This window comes from Syngnathus leptorhynchus, chromosome 2 (assembly GCF_054491065.1).
Source record: "Syngnathus leptorhynchus isolate UIUO chromosome 2, UIUO_Slep, whole genome shotgun sequence".
Classification (NCBI taxonomy): Eukaryota; Metazoa; Chordata; class Actinopteri; order Syngnathiformes; family Syngnathidae; genus Syngnathus; species Syngnathus leptorhynchus.
Window position 1 is genome coordinate 13,754,011 of NC_141196.1, and position 17,418 is coordinate 13,771,428.

General features: G+C 38.0%; 2 protein-coding genes across 3 annotated transcripts; one reads left to right on the top strand and one right to left on the bottom strand.

The window, feature by feature from the left end:
- Positions 1 to 943: 943 nt before the first annotated feature.
- LOC147060878 (cell adhesion molecule CEACAM7-like) lies at positions 944 to 3,994 on the top strand. 2 transcript variants are annotated; one of them, XM_085904869.1, is made up of 6 exons: positions 953 to 1,006; positions 1,085 to 1,159; positions 1,668 to 1,979; positions 2,533 to 2,787; positions 2,874 to 3,089; positions 3,180 to 3,994. In XM_085904869.1, the coding sequence occupies exons 2-6, from the start codon at positions 1,111 to 1,113 to the stop codon at positions 3,356 to 3,358; spliced, it is 1,011 nt and encodes a 336-aa protein (XP_085760995.1). In that variant the 5' UTR covers positions 953 to 1,006; positions 1,085 to 1,110; the 3' UTR covers positions 3,359 to 3,994. The 2 variants fall into 2 exon arrangements, with proteins under 2 accessions (XP_085760993.1, XP_085760995.1); XM_085904867.1 differs by having other exon boundaries at positions 944 to 1,159.
- A 1,531-nt stretch (positions 3,995 to 5,525) lies between these two features.
- LOC147060879 (homeobox protein CDX-1-like) lies at positions 5,526 to 11,656 on the bottom strand. The gene is made up of 3 exons (XM_085905865.1): positions 11,317 to 11,656; positions 7,457 to 7,605; positions 5,526 to 6,347 (listed from the first exon to the last, which is right to left on the bottom strand). Exons 1-3 carry the CDS (start codon positions 11,654 to 11,656, stop codon positions 6,147 to 6,149), a joined length of 690 nt encoding a protein of 229 aa, XP_085761991.1. The 3' UTR covers positions 5,526 to 6,146.
- Between the last annotated feature and the right edge of the window lie 5,762 nt (positions 11,657 to 17,418).

Below are 17,418 nucleotides of genomic sequence, written 5' to 3' on the forward strand. Positions count from 1 at the left end.
AGATGTGATTGCACTTTAGTTTACATATTTAAATGTTCAGGTATTAAGATCTGATAGACAGTTTTTGCAGGTCGGCATTGCAAATGAGAATCAGTTCTCAATTGCCTTGCCTTGATAAGTGCGTTCATTTACACTGTAAATACTGTAAATTTTACAGTATTGTATTTGTTTCTGCACTGCCTTGCCAGCTGAGGGAGCCACAGTCTAAATGTGATTGGGAAGGAAAGTGCATTTCCAGCAATCGCCCTAAAGGGAACGGTGGATTGAATTGGATCATCTTTTTTGTCCTTTTAATTTATGTATGTATCATTTCAGATCCAAAAATATCCAACCAACCAAGTTCACATTGAACAAATATTTATTTAGGTCATGACCAAAATGGGTAAAAAAGAAAGTAAAGAGAAAAAAAGCGAAAACCTGGTTTGTATATGGCAGCTGGTGCTTACGTATTATCGGGAGGACCTTTAAAAAAACGACTCAAAAATTAAAGTAAATTATTTATTGAAACGATAACATTACATTTGTAATTCCGGAGGCCAGAACGTCGCAATTGCTTCCAAAAGTGACTCAAAGACATCAGTACAGGCAACATGCTTCTGCCACATGAATTCGGCCAAATACGACTCCAAATGGTGACGTGCAGTGCCACAGTGCTTCTTGTTTCGCCACTTTGCCGATCCCCATAGGCGTTCCACTGTCTGCGTATGAGCCCCGGTGTTCGGATCCACAAAGTTGTACTTGTGGTTGACGTTGAGGTGATGAAAGCCTGATTTTTCCATGTGAAAAAAAAGAAAAAGTAAAAATCAAAGGTCCTCCCGATAATACGTAAGCAAAAAGAAAAAGTAAAAATCAAAGGTCCTCCCGATAATACGTAAGCACCTGGCAGCTATATGTAATATTTCAGCGTAAAGCAGCTCCTTAAACGTTACTTGACGTCGTTTTCTCCTTTTGAGCAGGAGGGATTCCTATAAGAAGGCCTGAAGTCTTCATGTTGATAAAAGAAGAAGTATAACTTCCCTTTCCTCTCTGCCATGAAAAGAACAAATGCAAAAACTGCTCGAAATTCTTTCTCACATCCCTTTAGACGCATCTGAGTGCGTAGTCAAAGATATGAGAGTTACAGCTGGACTCGTGGTTTGGCTATTCACACTTTCTGAAGGTAAGGCAGTGCAGCGATAATGAAATGTCTTTACGTTTAAGCTTGGTCGCCTCATTTCTATTTCTCTTCAAAAATCTGCAATCTTTTTGAAACAGTGGAAATTCAGTTGAAGAAAATGTCTTTATAAATAAATCAGCAATTCATTTGAACTGAAAGTAAAATTAATATCAATAAAATGATTCATATCTTATGATACACTTAATGCTCAGATGCACACGCAAAATGTTCCAGTTAGAGCCAACTTATTTGTTCTGGCTGGAATGATTATTTGTAAGATCTCTTCCCAAAACACTATCAATCAATTTACATTATTTTCACAACAATTAAGAAAACAAAAATAGTTAGCTAGACCTTTAAATTCTACAAACATTAATGTTGTCCTCTTCAAACATTTGTTTTACCAACTCGTTAAAAAAAACAGAGTAGCAAAATGAATTGTCAATCACTTTGAAGTATGCCTTTTTAAAAACCTTTTTATGTGAATAATTGTTGAATTATTCTTTTCTAGGTATGGATACGCCCTGTGATGGCAGAAGAAAAGGAGCTGTGTGTTACGGGCCACTGGGTGGTGAAATAGTCCTCAGTTTGGTGGACAAAACCACATCTAATTTTAACTGGGAGAAAAAACCAGCCACCTTACTTAAAGTCAGACAGAACCAGATTAAGAATATATTATCGAAAAGATTCAGCTTCACCGCAAACAATGGGAGGCTGAAGATAGAAAACCTGATGAGAAATGATAGTGGAAACTACACTCTTCACATTTTTGACAGTTTGGGAAAAGAAATTCAGTCTCAGACACTGCAATTGTTCATTGAAGGTGAATATCTAACAACTTTTATATTTTTGAATTTAATTTGTACATGTGCAAACACTGGTATAGTGTTAATTGAATTCAGTCTTTTAGAATAGCAAAAATTGCTCTAAAGATTGTAGTAACATCACTTGTGTACAGCCCTCTGTAGATTATTCCGCAAATGTTTGTCTGTACTCTGCCTGCACACAGGATCTTTCTTTCTTTTCTTAATGACAATGTTTGCTTGATGCAACTTTTCTGGAAGACATTTCTTTCCAAAACAATTTGAGTCTTTTCTTTGGACTGTTTGATAATCTCTCATGCCAATTATTGCGATATAAAAATAAATAGATATGTTTAACCATTTTTTTTTTTTTTGCCCAAAGTCAGTTGGAAGACACTCCAGCTTCCAATGACTCAACGGAGTAAGCGGTCCAAAGAACCGATGGTCGAAAATTATGTACACTTTAATCCCGGTCTTGTCTCCCATTGAGATCATTTCCAATTTATATGCCAATGGGAACCACTGAGCTGCTTCATGCCAGTATTGACATTTACATTTGTGTGTTTGTCTCAGATCCTGTAGTCTCTGTCCATCTGGTCTCAAAGTGTCAGTCCCAAGGAAAGCAACTGGTGACTTGCTTGCCCAAGGGAGGGGAAAATCTTCAATACATTTGGATCCTAAACAAAAAAACACTGCAAGACTCTGATCTTCTCTCAGGAGATGTTCAAGCAAACAACATCACCCTGAAACCATCCATATCAGGACAGTTAGTCTGCTCTGTCAAAAACAGCGTCAGTGAAATCCGAAAAGAAGTCTTTGTGTCTTGTGGTGAGAAAGAACACATTTATATGGTGATGCTAAATACAGTTTGGTGGTTTGTTGATGTTTTTGTTTGTTTGTTCGTTTACTTATAGTGCTGATTAGCTGCACCTCCAATGGGACTCTCATATCTGAGTGGTTGCCTTCAATCAATAAAACTTTGTGTGACAACTTCATGGATGGATCCAAGAGCAACCAAAGCAACATTTATTTGCTCATCATGGGGGGAGTTCTCTCAGCTCTATTCATCCTCCTAATGATCGCCTTGGCGGTTGTCTACAAGCATAAAAAAAAGCAAAGCAGTATTGAAGGTACGCATTTCGCCAATTTGTAATTTGAACACAATTCTGCAATTTTGCTCAAGTTTTCATTTCCTCTCAATTTTCTGTCTTTGATCAAAGATGAAGAGGAACTGACGTACGCTGATGTCAAGATCAATCATCGGCCAAGGAGGGCAAAGGAAGAGATAGAAGACAAGATGGTGGAGTATGGCCAAGTGAGGTTCTCAGAGCGACCTCGTCGAACTGTTGTAGTGAATAATGATCCAAGTTTATATGCCCAAGTCAGAAGGGACAGGTGATTTTTCTTTTGGTGTTGTTGTTTTACAATAACTCAAAAGTACATGGCTGAGGTGTTTGTTACAACACCAAAAGGCCGAAAAAATATTTAATGAGAGTTACTGAACTTTTTATAAAGTTTAGAATGGGGATTGTAAGATATGACATTCTAGTCGAAAGTGAATTTGAGTTTCTACAGTGGATATCTTCTAGCTGGAATTTGTTCCAGAATGTGTCCTATCCAGAAAGGGTTTCTTTACCATCAGAGAACTCCCAGACCTCCCAGTATTTTTTTCCACGACATGTTTTGTTAGCTCTAAATTGCTCTAACCAACAGTACTTCCTTATTATGTCTCGGCACAATGATTGCATTTCTACGAAAAAGCAACTCGCAGTGAACATTGTGGAAAATGATGAGGGAAATTTTGACCAAGTCCTATCTGGGTGTGGTCAAACCTTTGCTCTCCATGGCATGATAGGCATGACTTCTTTAACCGTGTTTCACCCTTTGCAACATGACCCATTTTCTATGTAGAGATAAGGTCTTATACAACGTGTATAACAACATGTAACAAATAAAAAAGCTTTTTTCTTTTTCAAAATAACTCTGACAGAAACACTTCATTGACTTCAACATATTGACCATGATTAATGTGGTTCGGTTGTTTGGGGTCAAAGTTCGGCAATCTTGGTCAACCGTTTAGCTGATTCACAGGCTCATCAAACATGTTTATGTCTTCAAACACCGACCTGAGATTATTTTTAACTGAACGCTCTCCTTAAAACGCTGTTGAACTTTTGACTGACATAATCTACCGAGCAAATAATTGATAACGCAACGCAAGTGTCATAAAACACCTCCAACAGTTCTGTGCCATTTATCTTCATTTTAGGCGTTGGGTTGAATCCACCAAATTATTCAGTCTTCTCTTACCCCTGCAATATGGACAACTTTTATTTTGCAAAAAAAGTAAAAACTTAGGATGGAAGACATTTTGATAATTCAACCGTTTATTATGACACATTCATATGATCAGACCCTACCACGCTGAAGATATAAAACTATAAACCCAAACTCGTGGCTCAGGATATTATTTTTTGATGTTGCCTAAATCTGTATATAAATACTTTGGAGGCTTTTGACTTCATGTTGCAACCCAAACCATTTTTTTCTGAAAATCTCTAAAATGTTTTACGTGATAGGAAGTAAATACAATATTTTGAAAACTGATAATTGTTCTTGCCTCATTTAAAGTAGTTCAATCTTCCTGAATGACAGATTTTTTTCCACAAAGTTTCAATTTAATGGAGTTTTTATATATTACTTTTCTCTGACTTCTTTGTTAGTAAAAAGAGAAACTCCCATGCTTAGTAGCATGCCTTAAATACTTCAATAATTTCTAGAGTAAAAAGGCAAAATAACAAAAAGTCCTTGGCATTTTGGCTCCAAAGCACCAAAGTAACCCACTTTTACATTGATCTCTTATTGCTCATCAAAATTTTGAGAGAAGAAATGCTCATAGGCCTAAAGAATTCCAATTATTGAGAATTGGCACAGTTTATAATTGGTCCATACCAACTAAAAAGTATTGAAAAGTCACTGTAACATGACTACAATAACATTAAAAACTACTCATAATTATTTACTAATAATTGTAATCCTACGTATTGATCATAAAATGGATTAAATGCAAACATTGAACTTAAAATTTAAATACAACTGAACTACTCTTAACAAATATGCTATTCTGAATAGAAATAAAAAAGAAAGCCTCTGTAATATGACATGCACAATTTGAACATTTTACTCAGTGATTATTTTATGGAGCACTTGAGGAAACTCAAAGATCATCAGTATCACGCTTTGTGATTTACTGGGAATCACATTACGCAACATGCATCAATAGCTGTAAAGAATTAAAAACAATTAATTGCAATAATCTTGTATACTGCTCAGCCAAACATATTTTTTTAATTCAAAAAGACTGAAACACTTCAACATACAAACCTCTTTTCACTAGACAGTCCAACAGCAAAATGCCAAAATTGGTCTTTTGAAACCTTTCCTTCTGCTTTTTGAACCAAAAGATGAGAAGACGTCCAAAAGCAGACTGCAGCAGACTTACTTGTACAGTACTTCAAATTGCAACAAACAAATAAACAAAAAGAAAGAAACGAACAAACCAGTAATCAAAAAAGTCTCAAAAGTGACTTTTTTTTTTTAACTTTAAATCATGTGTGTGCGTATATGCGCATGCGTGTGTGTATGTTTGAGGAGGTGTGAAGGCCACTCACATCCTGTTGAGCAATTTGGGACCGCTCTTCAGCTAAGCTCTATCATTAGAGCTATGACAAACGGAACATGTGGTTGCTTTTCTCACTCACCAACATTGTTTCTCACGTCTTTCTTTCTTTCTTTCTGTTTCCAGGATATAAAATATCAAAATGATTAGCAAGTCTGTTTTTACATGGAATTACTCCCTCCTGTGCTCAAGTGCAATTCACATTGTTACATATTGTATTTCAAGCATAGTAAACAAAATAGAGTCTTTGCTGCATAGATTCTTCCAAAGATCTGAACAAATCCCAACAGTGTCAATTTGAAAATTTTTCTTCATTGTGACCATTTGAATCTATTAATTCTCGGCTCTAACAGTATCTGTGGAGTGGTTCACATTCACAGATTAAAGTTGTCAAAAATAGTTCATTTGAGACTAATGCCCTTCTTGTAAATGGCACACAGTTCATCATGTCACCATTTCACTGATTTCTTCACGCATCCTGTAAAAAAAAAAAAAAAAATCTTCCCAGTTATATGAACTCCATCTTGTATTCCTCCGACATGGCATTCGACAGAATATTGCTGCCTGGGCTTGGGACATTGTGACCATCACTGGAGCCTGTGGGCACGGGTGGGGTGGAAGTAGACGTGGAGGGCTGCTGGGAATCTTGCATTTTCTTCCGGTGGATCTTCCTTTCTTTGGCACGTCTGTTCTGAAACCAAATCTTCACCTGGTAAATGAAAGAATTGTTGTGAACAGACAAAACAGAGCCGTCGGTTGCCCTTGATAAAGCCTTGATAAATTCAGTGCTTACATATTGTTACATGAAGCAGGAAAAGTGCAGTGACAAGGCCGCAGATTGTTTTGAATTATTGTTGTAATGTTTTATGATTTAGTGTATTTGTATTTTTACACTACACCTGATCAATCAATCAATCAATCAATCAATCAATCAATCAATCAATCAATCAATCAATCAATCAATCAATAGAATTTTGTGAAATTGTCTTCGTATGGGTGACCGTTTAAAAAACTCCAAGTGTTTGTTCAGTGAACAAATCTAACCGAAGTAGATGATTCATGTAATTGCATCCACCTTATTGCATTCATCTTATTATGTCAAATGATTTCAAAGATTGGTTTCAAAATTTAAGTGCGAGAAAAAAAGCAACACAAAAACGTCTCATTTAGTGTAGCCTTTTTAGCGCTAGTTTTTGTATTATAACGTTGTACAGTAATCCCTCCTACTTCGCGGGGGTTACGTTCCAGACCCACCCGCGAAATGGGAATTTCCGCGAAATAGAAACTAGATTTTTTTGAGCTATTCTTGGAAGATATTCTATTTTTATCGCTGACATCAACCAGCTCGCTGCTAGGGGACTTTCATATCAATGGACTGTGCGCTCCGCATTCATGCCTTAGCGACGAGACTAACAGTGTATTGCTATGTCCAGATGAAGGCCACCGCCGGTGGAGAGAACGCCCTGAAGTCACATGTGACGATAAAGTATACTGTACTGACTCTTTCATTTATTCATTTCAAAACAAGAAAACGACTTTTAAACATAAGCTATCATTATTAAAGGAAAATGAAGAAACTCAAGTGGCCGCGAAACCTCGTGAAATGATGAAATTTCTGCGATAAAATCATTAATTTATTTTTGAAAACCCGCGATACAGCGAAGCCGCGATAGTTGAAGCCGCGAAGTAGGAGGGATTACTGTACTTCCAAAGTTTATACAATTGTAGAATAAATGCTTGAAATTGCAATAATTCAGGAAAAAAAAATGCTGTCTGAGTAAGAATATGACAAATTCCTACTGAGCCTCAGGATCTCACCTGTCTTTCAGAGAGGCTCAGTGCCATGGAGAGCTCAGACTTGCGCCTCATTGTGATGTAGCGGTTGAACTGAAACTCGTTCTCCAGTTCCTGGCGCTGGTGGTCCGTGTACACCACCCTGTATTTTTCCTTTGTGCGAGTCTTACCTCCTGCAAAATAGAAAAGTCCAATTATTCACCATAATGAAAAATAGATTCTTTTTCCCCATCACGTCGTAGTTGCATTTTTGTCTCGTATGGCAAATGAATCAGTGCAAGGAATTTCTCTCAAAACAAGACTGTATTGTTTTCTTGTAATTTTGATTTCAAAGCTCTACTCTGCAACAAATATATAATATATTTGCTGTCATCTGTTGCTAGGCAGGATTTGGGAACAATCATTTGTGCCCCATAGGTCCATCCATCCACTTTCTATAGAGTTATAGTTGAGCCAGAGTCTATTCCGGGGAATTTTCACTCTGAGCAGGTCAGCAGCTAATCACAGGGCACATAGTATTCATTGGGCAAACAACTCTTTATTTACAATTACACATAAGGACAATTCAATCCAGTGTGTCTAGCAAAATCCACATAAGCACAGGGAAAGCCAACATTTGAGCTTTGAACCTCCAAAATGTGAGGCAGACATGTCACAGTCATTAAAAAAAAAAAAATTAGGAAGGAAATGACAGTGAACTTGGACATTTTCAAAGTTGACCACGCACCATATATATATATATTTTTTGGTGAGCCTAAAAAAACTCAACATTTGTGCAACGTTTGTTTGGGACAAAGCCATGTCTAAATATTGTTTGACACCATCTTGTGGTATCTTGCTATGGATTTTGATAACAGCATGGATTCACTACTCACTACAGTAATCCCTCCTACTTCGCGGCTTCAACTATCGCGGCTTCGCTGTATCGCGGGTTTTCAAAAATGCGTAAATTAATTATTTTATCGCAGAAATGTCATCATTTCACGAGGTTTCGCGGCCACTTGAGTTTCTTCATTTTCCTTTAATAATGATAGCTTACGTTTAAAAGTCGTTTTCTTGTTTTGAAATGAATAAATGAAAGAGTCAGTACAGTATACTTTATCGTCACATGTGACTTCAGGGCGTTCTCTCTGTTGTATATTTTGGACTAACTCATGTTCCGTAGTGGGAAAACCCCGGATGTGGGAGGGGGAGCTTCGGGGACGTTCAGTGTTGCGATGTACGGCCAGTGAACTGACTGTGATGAAAGGAATAAAGCAGTATCCATCACGTCGTTGTCCGAACCATGCTTGCTACATCAGAACCTGGAAAATAGTAAAGATATAACACTCTCCACCGGCGGTGGCCTTCATCTGGACATAGCAATACACTGTTAGTCTCGTCGCTAAGGCATGAATGCGGAGCGCACAGTCCATTGATATGAAAGTCCCCTAGCAGCGAGCTGGTTGATGTCAGCGATAAAAATAGAATATCTTCCAAGAATAGCTCCAAAAAATCTAGTTTCTATTTCGCGGAAATTCCCATTTCGCGGGTGGGTCTGGAACGTAACCCCCGCGAAGTAGGAGGGATTACTGTACTGTATTGCAACCATCAAATGTGTTACGAGATATGTTTATTTTAGTTTATCATTTCATAAAGTGTGTTTAGTATTAAATATAAAAGCTAGATTCTAAAAACACCACTCTAGGTTGTTAATTTTCTAGTTTAACCTCTTCTATTTCTCTCAAGTACCTCTTATTTCATTCACAGAATACACAAAAGACAAACATACATAGTGACAAGACGTGAGTCACACACGGTGTAGCCAAGTAGACGACTATTTTGACATTGCGAGTTTTGTCTGGTGCCATGTTCAAGTTCAGGCGCCACTTAAAGGCCCATCAGTTCAATTAATCAAACTTAACGATATCTAATGGAAAGAGTCTCCAGTGCATTGTGGCAGGGCTTTTCCTTATCTCTGTGAGCCTTTTACATACTTGTTTACACAGGCAGCTATTCATTGACACACACATTCACAGAAATGGGCGAGCCAGTTATTGATCGGGAAATCTTGTTGACTGTGTGACGACATCGATCAAAGTAGAGCAAACGGGTACGTGGGACACGCAGACATGAGTGAGGCCCGAGGGTCTGCACACACCCCTAAGCCGCATTATCTCACCTGCCCGCTGGACAGAAAGGGTGGGGAACGACCCTTAGCAGCCTGCAGCGCCGGTTTTGTTAGCTTTGCATTGACATCCCGCAAAGGTTTGCGGAAGGGAGAGGCCAAAAGCTTGATGGATGCGTGTGTGCAGTCATTCTGACTTAACTCTATGTGTGTATGTCGAAATTGTGCATGAAAACAAGCATTGCTTTGCTTATCATGGGGAGTAGCTTAAAAATAATGTCCCAGCCTCAAGCCTTGACTTTTGATAAGTGAGTAATTTCTACTATCATAGCACTTTGCACGGACCGCATGCTTTATATTGGCCAGGTGTATAAAGCAACATGTAGTACAGTTATCGATTTAAGACAGAAAGGTAAACTATCAAGAATTTTTACTCATACCCTTTTGGATGCAATTGTATAATTTATTTGTGCCACACAGACTACAATTGAATTTGATTGGTTTAATGTTGTTGTGCATAAAATGACACAAAGAAGTGGCCGAAATATGTTCTATTTTCTCATATTTTCATGATTTTTACATGTCCACATTGTTCCCTTTTTTCAATGTGTGCATTTCCAATGTGCTATATTTATAGATAATTCCAGCGCTTTAATTTAAACTACTTTGAAAGACACTCTATTTTGTGTCTTTTCTTAAGTAAGTATTTCTTAATAAGTATTTTCTTTTTTCGCCCTTCTTTTCAGAATTGTTGCTCTGTGATACCACACATATTGCACATTCCAGAAATCATTTTCAAAATTAAAAAAAACAAAAACAGCGTCGATAGTGACTTAATCTGAATACACAGGACCATCGGTATATTTGACTGATTTCCTTTTTCTACTTGTGGGGCAAGTGAGTCTTGTGCAACAAGGGGTAATGTGTTACACTCGAGTGTGGGAAATGTGAGCAGTCTTGATGTACGTATGTTGCAGTTCCTCCCAAATTTCGAGTTCAATTTTGAATCCTCATAAGGAATAAATATGCTGCATACACTTGAGTGTTTCTTGATACAACTAAAGCACAAATTTCATTCACAAAAAGATTATACTGTACACACAGGTCAGTTGTCATCTAGTGGAAGAGATTGTTGTTCTTTTGGCCAGTCCACCATATGTCACAAATACAAGACCAAAATAACATTATTTGGCGGCACTCCTGATGATCTCGCATGGCAAATTAATGTTCCATGGCACACTGGTTGCAAGCTAAAATTCCACCTTTACGGTACAACCCTCAGCGTCGGCAGCTCTCTTTGTTTGTATTTATCTAGTCCAGTAATTTACAACCTGGGTGCCGTGGAAAATTAATTTGTTCAAAGCTCAATTTAGTGAGTAAAATACCTTGAAACATATCACACACACACACACACACACACACACACACACACACACACACACACACACACACACACACACACACACACACACACACACACACACACACACACACACATATAATAATGTATTATATTTGATTTATGTAAATATGTAAATATATAAATATGTAAATATATATATATATATATATATATATATATATATACATATATATATATATATACACACACATATATACACACATAAAATATAATAATATATTATATTTAATATATGCAAGTATGTGTAAATATATATTGATATATATTATATCTATATATATATTATAAATATAATATATATATTTGTATATATTAAATATATTATGATATTAATATAAAGAAAGTAGTCCTCACCTGCAGGTGCCGAGACCTTGACCGGCTCAATGGGTCTCCTCCGGCAAAAAGGGTCGTGACTGGAGAAAAGGTTGTAGGGGTTGAGACCTCCTCCTCCAGGGGCGGTGGACACACTGCTCAGTTCTGCTGTGTTGAAGTTCACCTGCCCGGCGCTGGGGCTCGATCCCGGGAAGCTGAAGGGGTACTCCTCACGGTAAATGGGATTCCAGGCACTTGCGGATGTCTCAGTGACTCCTGACATGTGATGGTAACCGGTGAAGTCATACGTAGGCGTCATGTACTGACTGTTGATAGGCAGCATTTGGGCCGTTAGTTTGGCCGGCTGGGAGTTCGGGTACATGCTGGCAACCAGCAGCCTCTCGCAGGTAAACCACTCAAACCTCCTGGAGCATTTTAGGTGTGTATTTCCAACCACTTCTTTGCGTTTTCTTTTCCCTCCACTCAGACTTCACACACACATGCACACACACACACACAAACACTCACAATGGTCGGCTACCTGAGCAGCGAGTACACACCTTTATAGATTTACAGCCGAGGAGTTCAAAAGTACCATGATGACGTCATGCCTTACCTGAGACGCACCTGGCCTGCTTTTCTTAGCGACGTGAGTGCATTGACCTGACCTTATACTGACATCCAAAATGGAACGATATCAAAAAACTCTTGGTTTGGGGATATTTTTTTGCGTTAGTCTAGTTTGCATCATAGTGACAATTGTGTTATGGATAAATATTTTCCAAACAAGTTTCAAGTTTGATGCCCTGCAGTATACTACTGGGGGCGGCGGTGACATGGTTCAGTGGTAGAGTTGTTGTCTCCCAACCCCAGTGATTGGGTGTTCGATACCTGGCCGTTGTGACCATGTCAGAGTGTCCTTGAGCAAAATACTGAACCCCCCCCAGTTGCTCCTGATGCTGTGTCATCAGTAGGTAACTAAGATACAAAGAGTGTGACAGCGCTTTTGAGTACCAAAGGTAGAAAAGCGCTACACCGGTGAAAGTCCGTCGACTACAAGCAAGAAACAATAAAAGTTAGTTAAATTTGCAGCATGCATTATTGGATGGCAGAATGTCATTTCTGTGCGTGTACAATTGGTAAAGGAAGGTCATGATAACACAGTGAATAGAAAAAGTCTATACACCCTGTTTTTAACGAATGCAAGGTTTATGTAATGAGAAAATGATAACGTGGAAAGAATTAACTATTGAAAATACGAGCCACTGCTGTCACAAAACTATTCATCAGTCAGTAAAAGCCTACTAGAAGCAGAGGAAATTTAAATGGTGGCAGGCATTTGCTGACTTCCATTTAACATGATTTTGAATGTGACAGATGAATGCTGAGCATAGCCACATCCCAATTATAAGTGGGTATGGGCACTTGCGTAATCACATGATTTCACTTGTGGATTCTTACTTCACCTTTAAAGATACTTTAAAACTGAAAAACATTTTGCAATGACTTTTTTCTTGGTCTTTTTTTTTTACTGTATGTAAACCCGGCATTTGAACAGTGGTGTGTAGACTTTTTTATATCCACCGCATGTAGAAAGTAAATACAATAAAAAGAGAATTAAATTTCGCTGGTGAGTGATTATAAAGAATTGAATGATGCTGGTACAAAATAATATCACATCTTATAATGTCGTAAAAAAAATTCAGAAGTCGCAGGTGTCAATTATTATCTTTCCGCTTTTTGTACCAGAGCTTTTGAACCTGCATCCCATGACTTTGTCAAGAGGTGTGATTTACTTTTTCCAGAGGTGGAGGAAGTAAGTTTGATTAAAGTTGGAGGGGGTCAAAGGTCTGCATAGAGTGAAAGTAAAATTACAGCCCCCTGTAACTGCTCCGCTATATAGTTCTTGTTGCTGATAGTTAGGCCGAGCCGTGTTTTATTGTGACTATAGTTAAAGTGCCGAGATCATAAACCGAAGTTTGTGTACATACATCAAATACAAACATTGAGCAGTTAAACAGGGCGTCTGTTCTGCCAAGTCAGAGCAAAATACTAAATAAACCAACGTTCAATCTTAGAATCCCATATAATTTGCCATAAAATGTTTATTTAGATTGAAGAAGAAGGCTGCCTGCGTTGATATTAACACACTCATCGAAAATACAATATAATATAGTCGTATGTACAAAAATAAAGGAACATAATTCTTATTCTTCAAGCTTCTTGCCAAAAGAGGGCAGCAAAGTACAATGTAAGGTCAGATGAAGGCGCACAGGCCTTTAGAGTTCATTCATTCATTCATTCATTCATTCATTCATTCATTCATTCATTCATTCATTCATTCGAAAACAAATTCCTTTTTGGTACTTGACCACAACCATTGTTATGTCACTTTTGAAATGAATCTATAAAACCATTTGCATCTACAGCTCCCAAACATTCATTCAATATTCATAATGTGGTCAGAACACTTAAGGGGCATCTGTAACAGCAAGCGGAAGGCAGTTTGTGTTTAAAGGCAACCCAAGTCCTAAAAACCTGCATGTTAATGCGACATAAACAAAGTGTATCCCCAAAAGAGGGGAACTCAAACATGACATCACACAGATGTTAAATAAACACAAGCTTGCTAAAAATAAAGGAACGTGCATTCATATAACAGATCGTGACAGCTGCCCAAGCATACACTAAATATACTTGTACGGTATTATTCAAGTCCGGCTTTGCTGCTTGAATGAACCCCAGACCTTTTTCAGTGTCTATAAATATTCAATATTTATCTTAAAATGGGCTTCGTATGAAGGAATTGTACGTGTATGGATTCATTTTAAACCGCATAGCTTAAAACGTTTACACCCTTTTGTTTCTCGGCCGTTCCGAGTGCACGGAAGGGGAACTAATAAGAGGTTTGTGTGTTCTTTTCACCAAATCTAAGGACTTACATATGTTGGAGAACAGCTGGAGTTGATGAGAAACATCCGCCGCCATCCTCCACCCTTACCTTTTCCTCTGCAGTTGACCGTGGCCCGACAGACATTAAACACTTAATGTCCATTACAGAGCACGGCCTCAGATTCTAATGTATATATCAGTGCGTGCAACATGTTCATTGATTTCTTTCTGCTATTAGTAGTGTCAAATAAGGCAACGTGGAGAGAGAAGAAACAGTAAGGGGTCTCAAATTGGAGTTGACAAAATATCAGAACATACTTTTTCATCCACCCATTTCAGGAGTTTGTCTTGATGAGTCAGGTGGAGCCTATCCCATCTAATTTTCTAGCCTTCAATGGAATTGTACGTTTGTTATTTGTCCTCACAACATTTCCCCATTGACAATTAATACCACACATTGGGATTATGTGTCATCATTTTCATGAATGCAAAATCAGGTAAAGTGTTGGAGTTCCTCTAGAACAGGGATCATCAATCCTGGTCCTGCATGTTTGATCCGTTTCCTTGCTGTAACACATCCGACTCAAATGATCAGATACTGGACTGCGAGGACTGGAATTGGCGACCCCTGCCCTAGAATTTTAATTATCTGGTATATGTTCAAGTAACTTCTACTTTTGGCAAAATGTGACAAAGCGTTTCCTTGTGGTTTGGGTGAGTGGCAAAGGGGAGCCCTGACGAAGCAAATTTCTTTAACGTCTCCAATGTCTTTTTTTTGGTTCAGAAAGAAAGAAAGAAGAATAAAAATGAAAATCATTGAATAGTACATTTATAAAAAAACAACAACCTAAAATTAACTATAATACGAAACATTTCAATGTCAACTAATGAGTCATATCATCATAATGAGTATTAGGTGGAGAAAACTATTCTCAAGCTCAACCATCTTTTTTCACCACTGTGTTATAAAGAGAAATTGTGTTATTTGTATATGATTAATATATCACATATAATTAATCCATATCTTGGCATATCTAGAAAAACACCACAGTGTATATGTTGAACCAATTTATTAGTAGTAGTGGGACCTATTTTTTTTGACATCCTCCCTTCTGACTCTGACCATCTCCAGACTTTATTGTTTTTAAAACTGACTGGCATTTCTATTTAACTGACCGTCATTTTTGCATATGCCGCGGGCCGCGGAAAAATGAATGGCGTGCCACAGATGGCCCCCGGGCCATTGTTTGTATTAGACTCACTGTTGAGCATCAGCATGTGCAGTACATGTGTGATAAAACATGTATATTGGTAATATAAAGACAAACAGTCATGTCTCTTTGCCAACTGCCTGCATCTGTGATGAATGTGTGCATAGTTGCTTGAAGCACAAAGAGCGCAATAACTCTGGTCTTCTCGCTTTCGCACATGTATTTGAACAGGAAATTCAACTATTTCAATGGATAAAATGTTTTACATTATAGAATTAAAAATAAACATGAGTGTAAAAACCAGAGAACTAAAATTTGAAAAGGCTCCGCTCAACTCCAAGTAAAACTGCAATCCAGACTAGCAAATTCAGTTTAACATTCTCATAATACAATTACAATCATTTATTTAGTTTGTGTATCAGCTTCGGTAATCCTGTGTGAACGTTGTGTGTTCTCCAGCTTTGTCAGCTTCTTCCGCCATTCCAAAAAATGTTGATTGAAGTTGTAAATGATTGTTTGTCCACAATTAAGTAAGAAAGAAGGGATAGAATTTGTTTTAACAGAATGCGCAGTAGAAAATGGATGGATGCCAGTGGATGTATTTGTGTAGTTAAGATTTGAGAGGAGGCTCACATCTTTTATTATTAACTCCAACATTGTTTGGATGTTTCCATCTCTCTGCACCTGAGGTACAAAGTGTGCTGTTCACTTTAAGATTCTTACCTTGCTTTTAGTATAGACTGATTCTTGGCCACCTCCTGAAATTCCAGGGGGACCTTAAGGGATTGTTGAAAACAGGGAGATCTTTTCACATGGGATGTTTTTCCTGGTTTTATCTGAAAACACAAGCAGCAAGTACTGGTGAGGAAACATTCATGAGTTGGTCAGATAGCCTGAACAAAGAATGTGTTTAGGCCAATTTTAAATTTGCTTTTCAATGTTGTCCCACTCTGAATATTTTTGTGCCAAACTCATCTGAATGAGGGCCGCATTCAGGAAAATCAAAGCTGTGATGGCTAACAATCCATCAAAATGACTTAAGACACCCCTGATTTAAAATCTGGACAACTTTGCCAATGCAATGGAATTTGGTCATCACACTCTGCCTGCAACATCAATTTATGTCTGACCACTGACCGGTTGTACCTTTTATCTCCAGTTGATTGAGTGTTGAGTGTTTTGGAGTGTATATGATCTGCACCAATGTTGAAGTATTGCTTGTGGGCTATGTTTAATGGCTCTCTCACACACTCTCCAACTAGTAGATGCATGTAGGTTAATTGGTGGATTTAGAGGCCGAGGGTGGAGGGGGAGTTGTTTGCCCATTGCGTGTGGATCCAGAAAGGGTTATGGTGGGCCTACTATGTTGTTACCCTCCTAGGTAATGAAAGGGGGCTATGCACAGTCTCTGATTAATCCCTGCAGGGACCGAAAAATTACTCTCACAATTAAAGGACATGCTTTCTGTCCAATTTAGACTCTTTCTATTCTAACCACTCCCCTTACAAAAAAAGATAATTATTTTTTTTTTTAAAATAATCAGTCAGCAGCCACAGCTTTGGAGACGTGTGCAAAACGGTCTATCTATGAGGAGTACAAACTCTGTTTTTGGAAGAGAAAATATAGGAGGAAAGCTATTTTGCATGTGCTAAAGTGGAATGAATATTTTTCTGAACAGTTTTAAATGCCAGGTCTTAATAATGCAAAAAAGACTAGTTTTATAGAAGTCCAAATGAACACAACAGAACACAACTTCCAAGATCAGGGTGAAATACAGAGGGGCATACAACTGTCTTCTTATAAAGCAAAAAGTAAACAACAACTCCGTTTCACCTGCCAAAGGGAGCTAATCTAAGATTCAGGACTTCAGCTAGTTTTCTTCTTTCTCTAGCTTTGGTTTGTCGAGGACATTGTTGTGAGATTCAAGACTTATGTTTCTCTGCTTTCTGCCGAAAGATTGTGCTTTGAAAGTCTTGGAGAGAAGTCCTTTTTCCTTGCAAACCCCAAAGGCTGATCTGATTGGACATCACCAAGAAAGTCT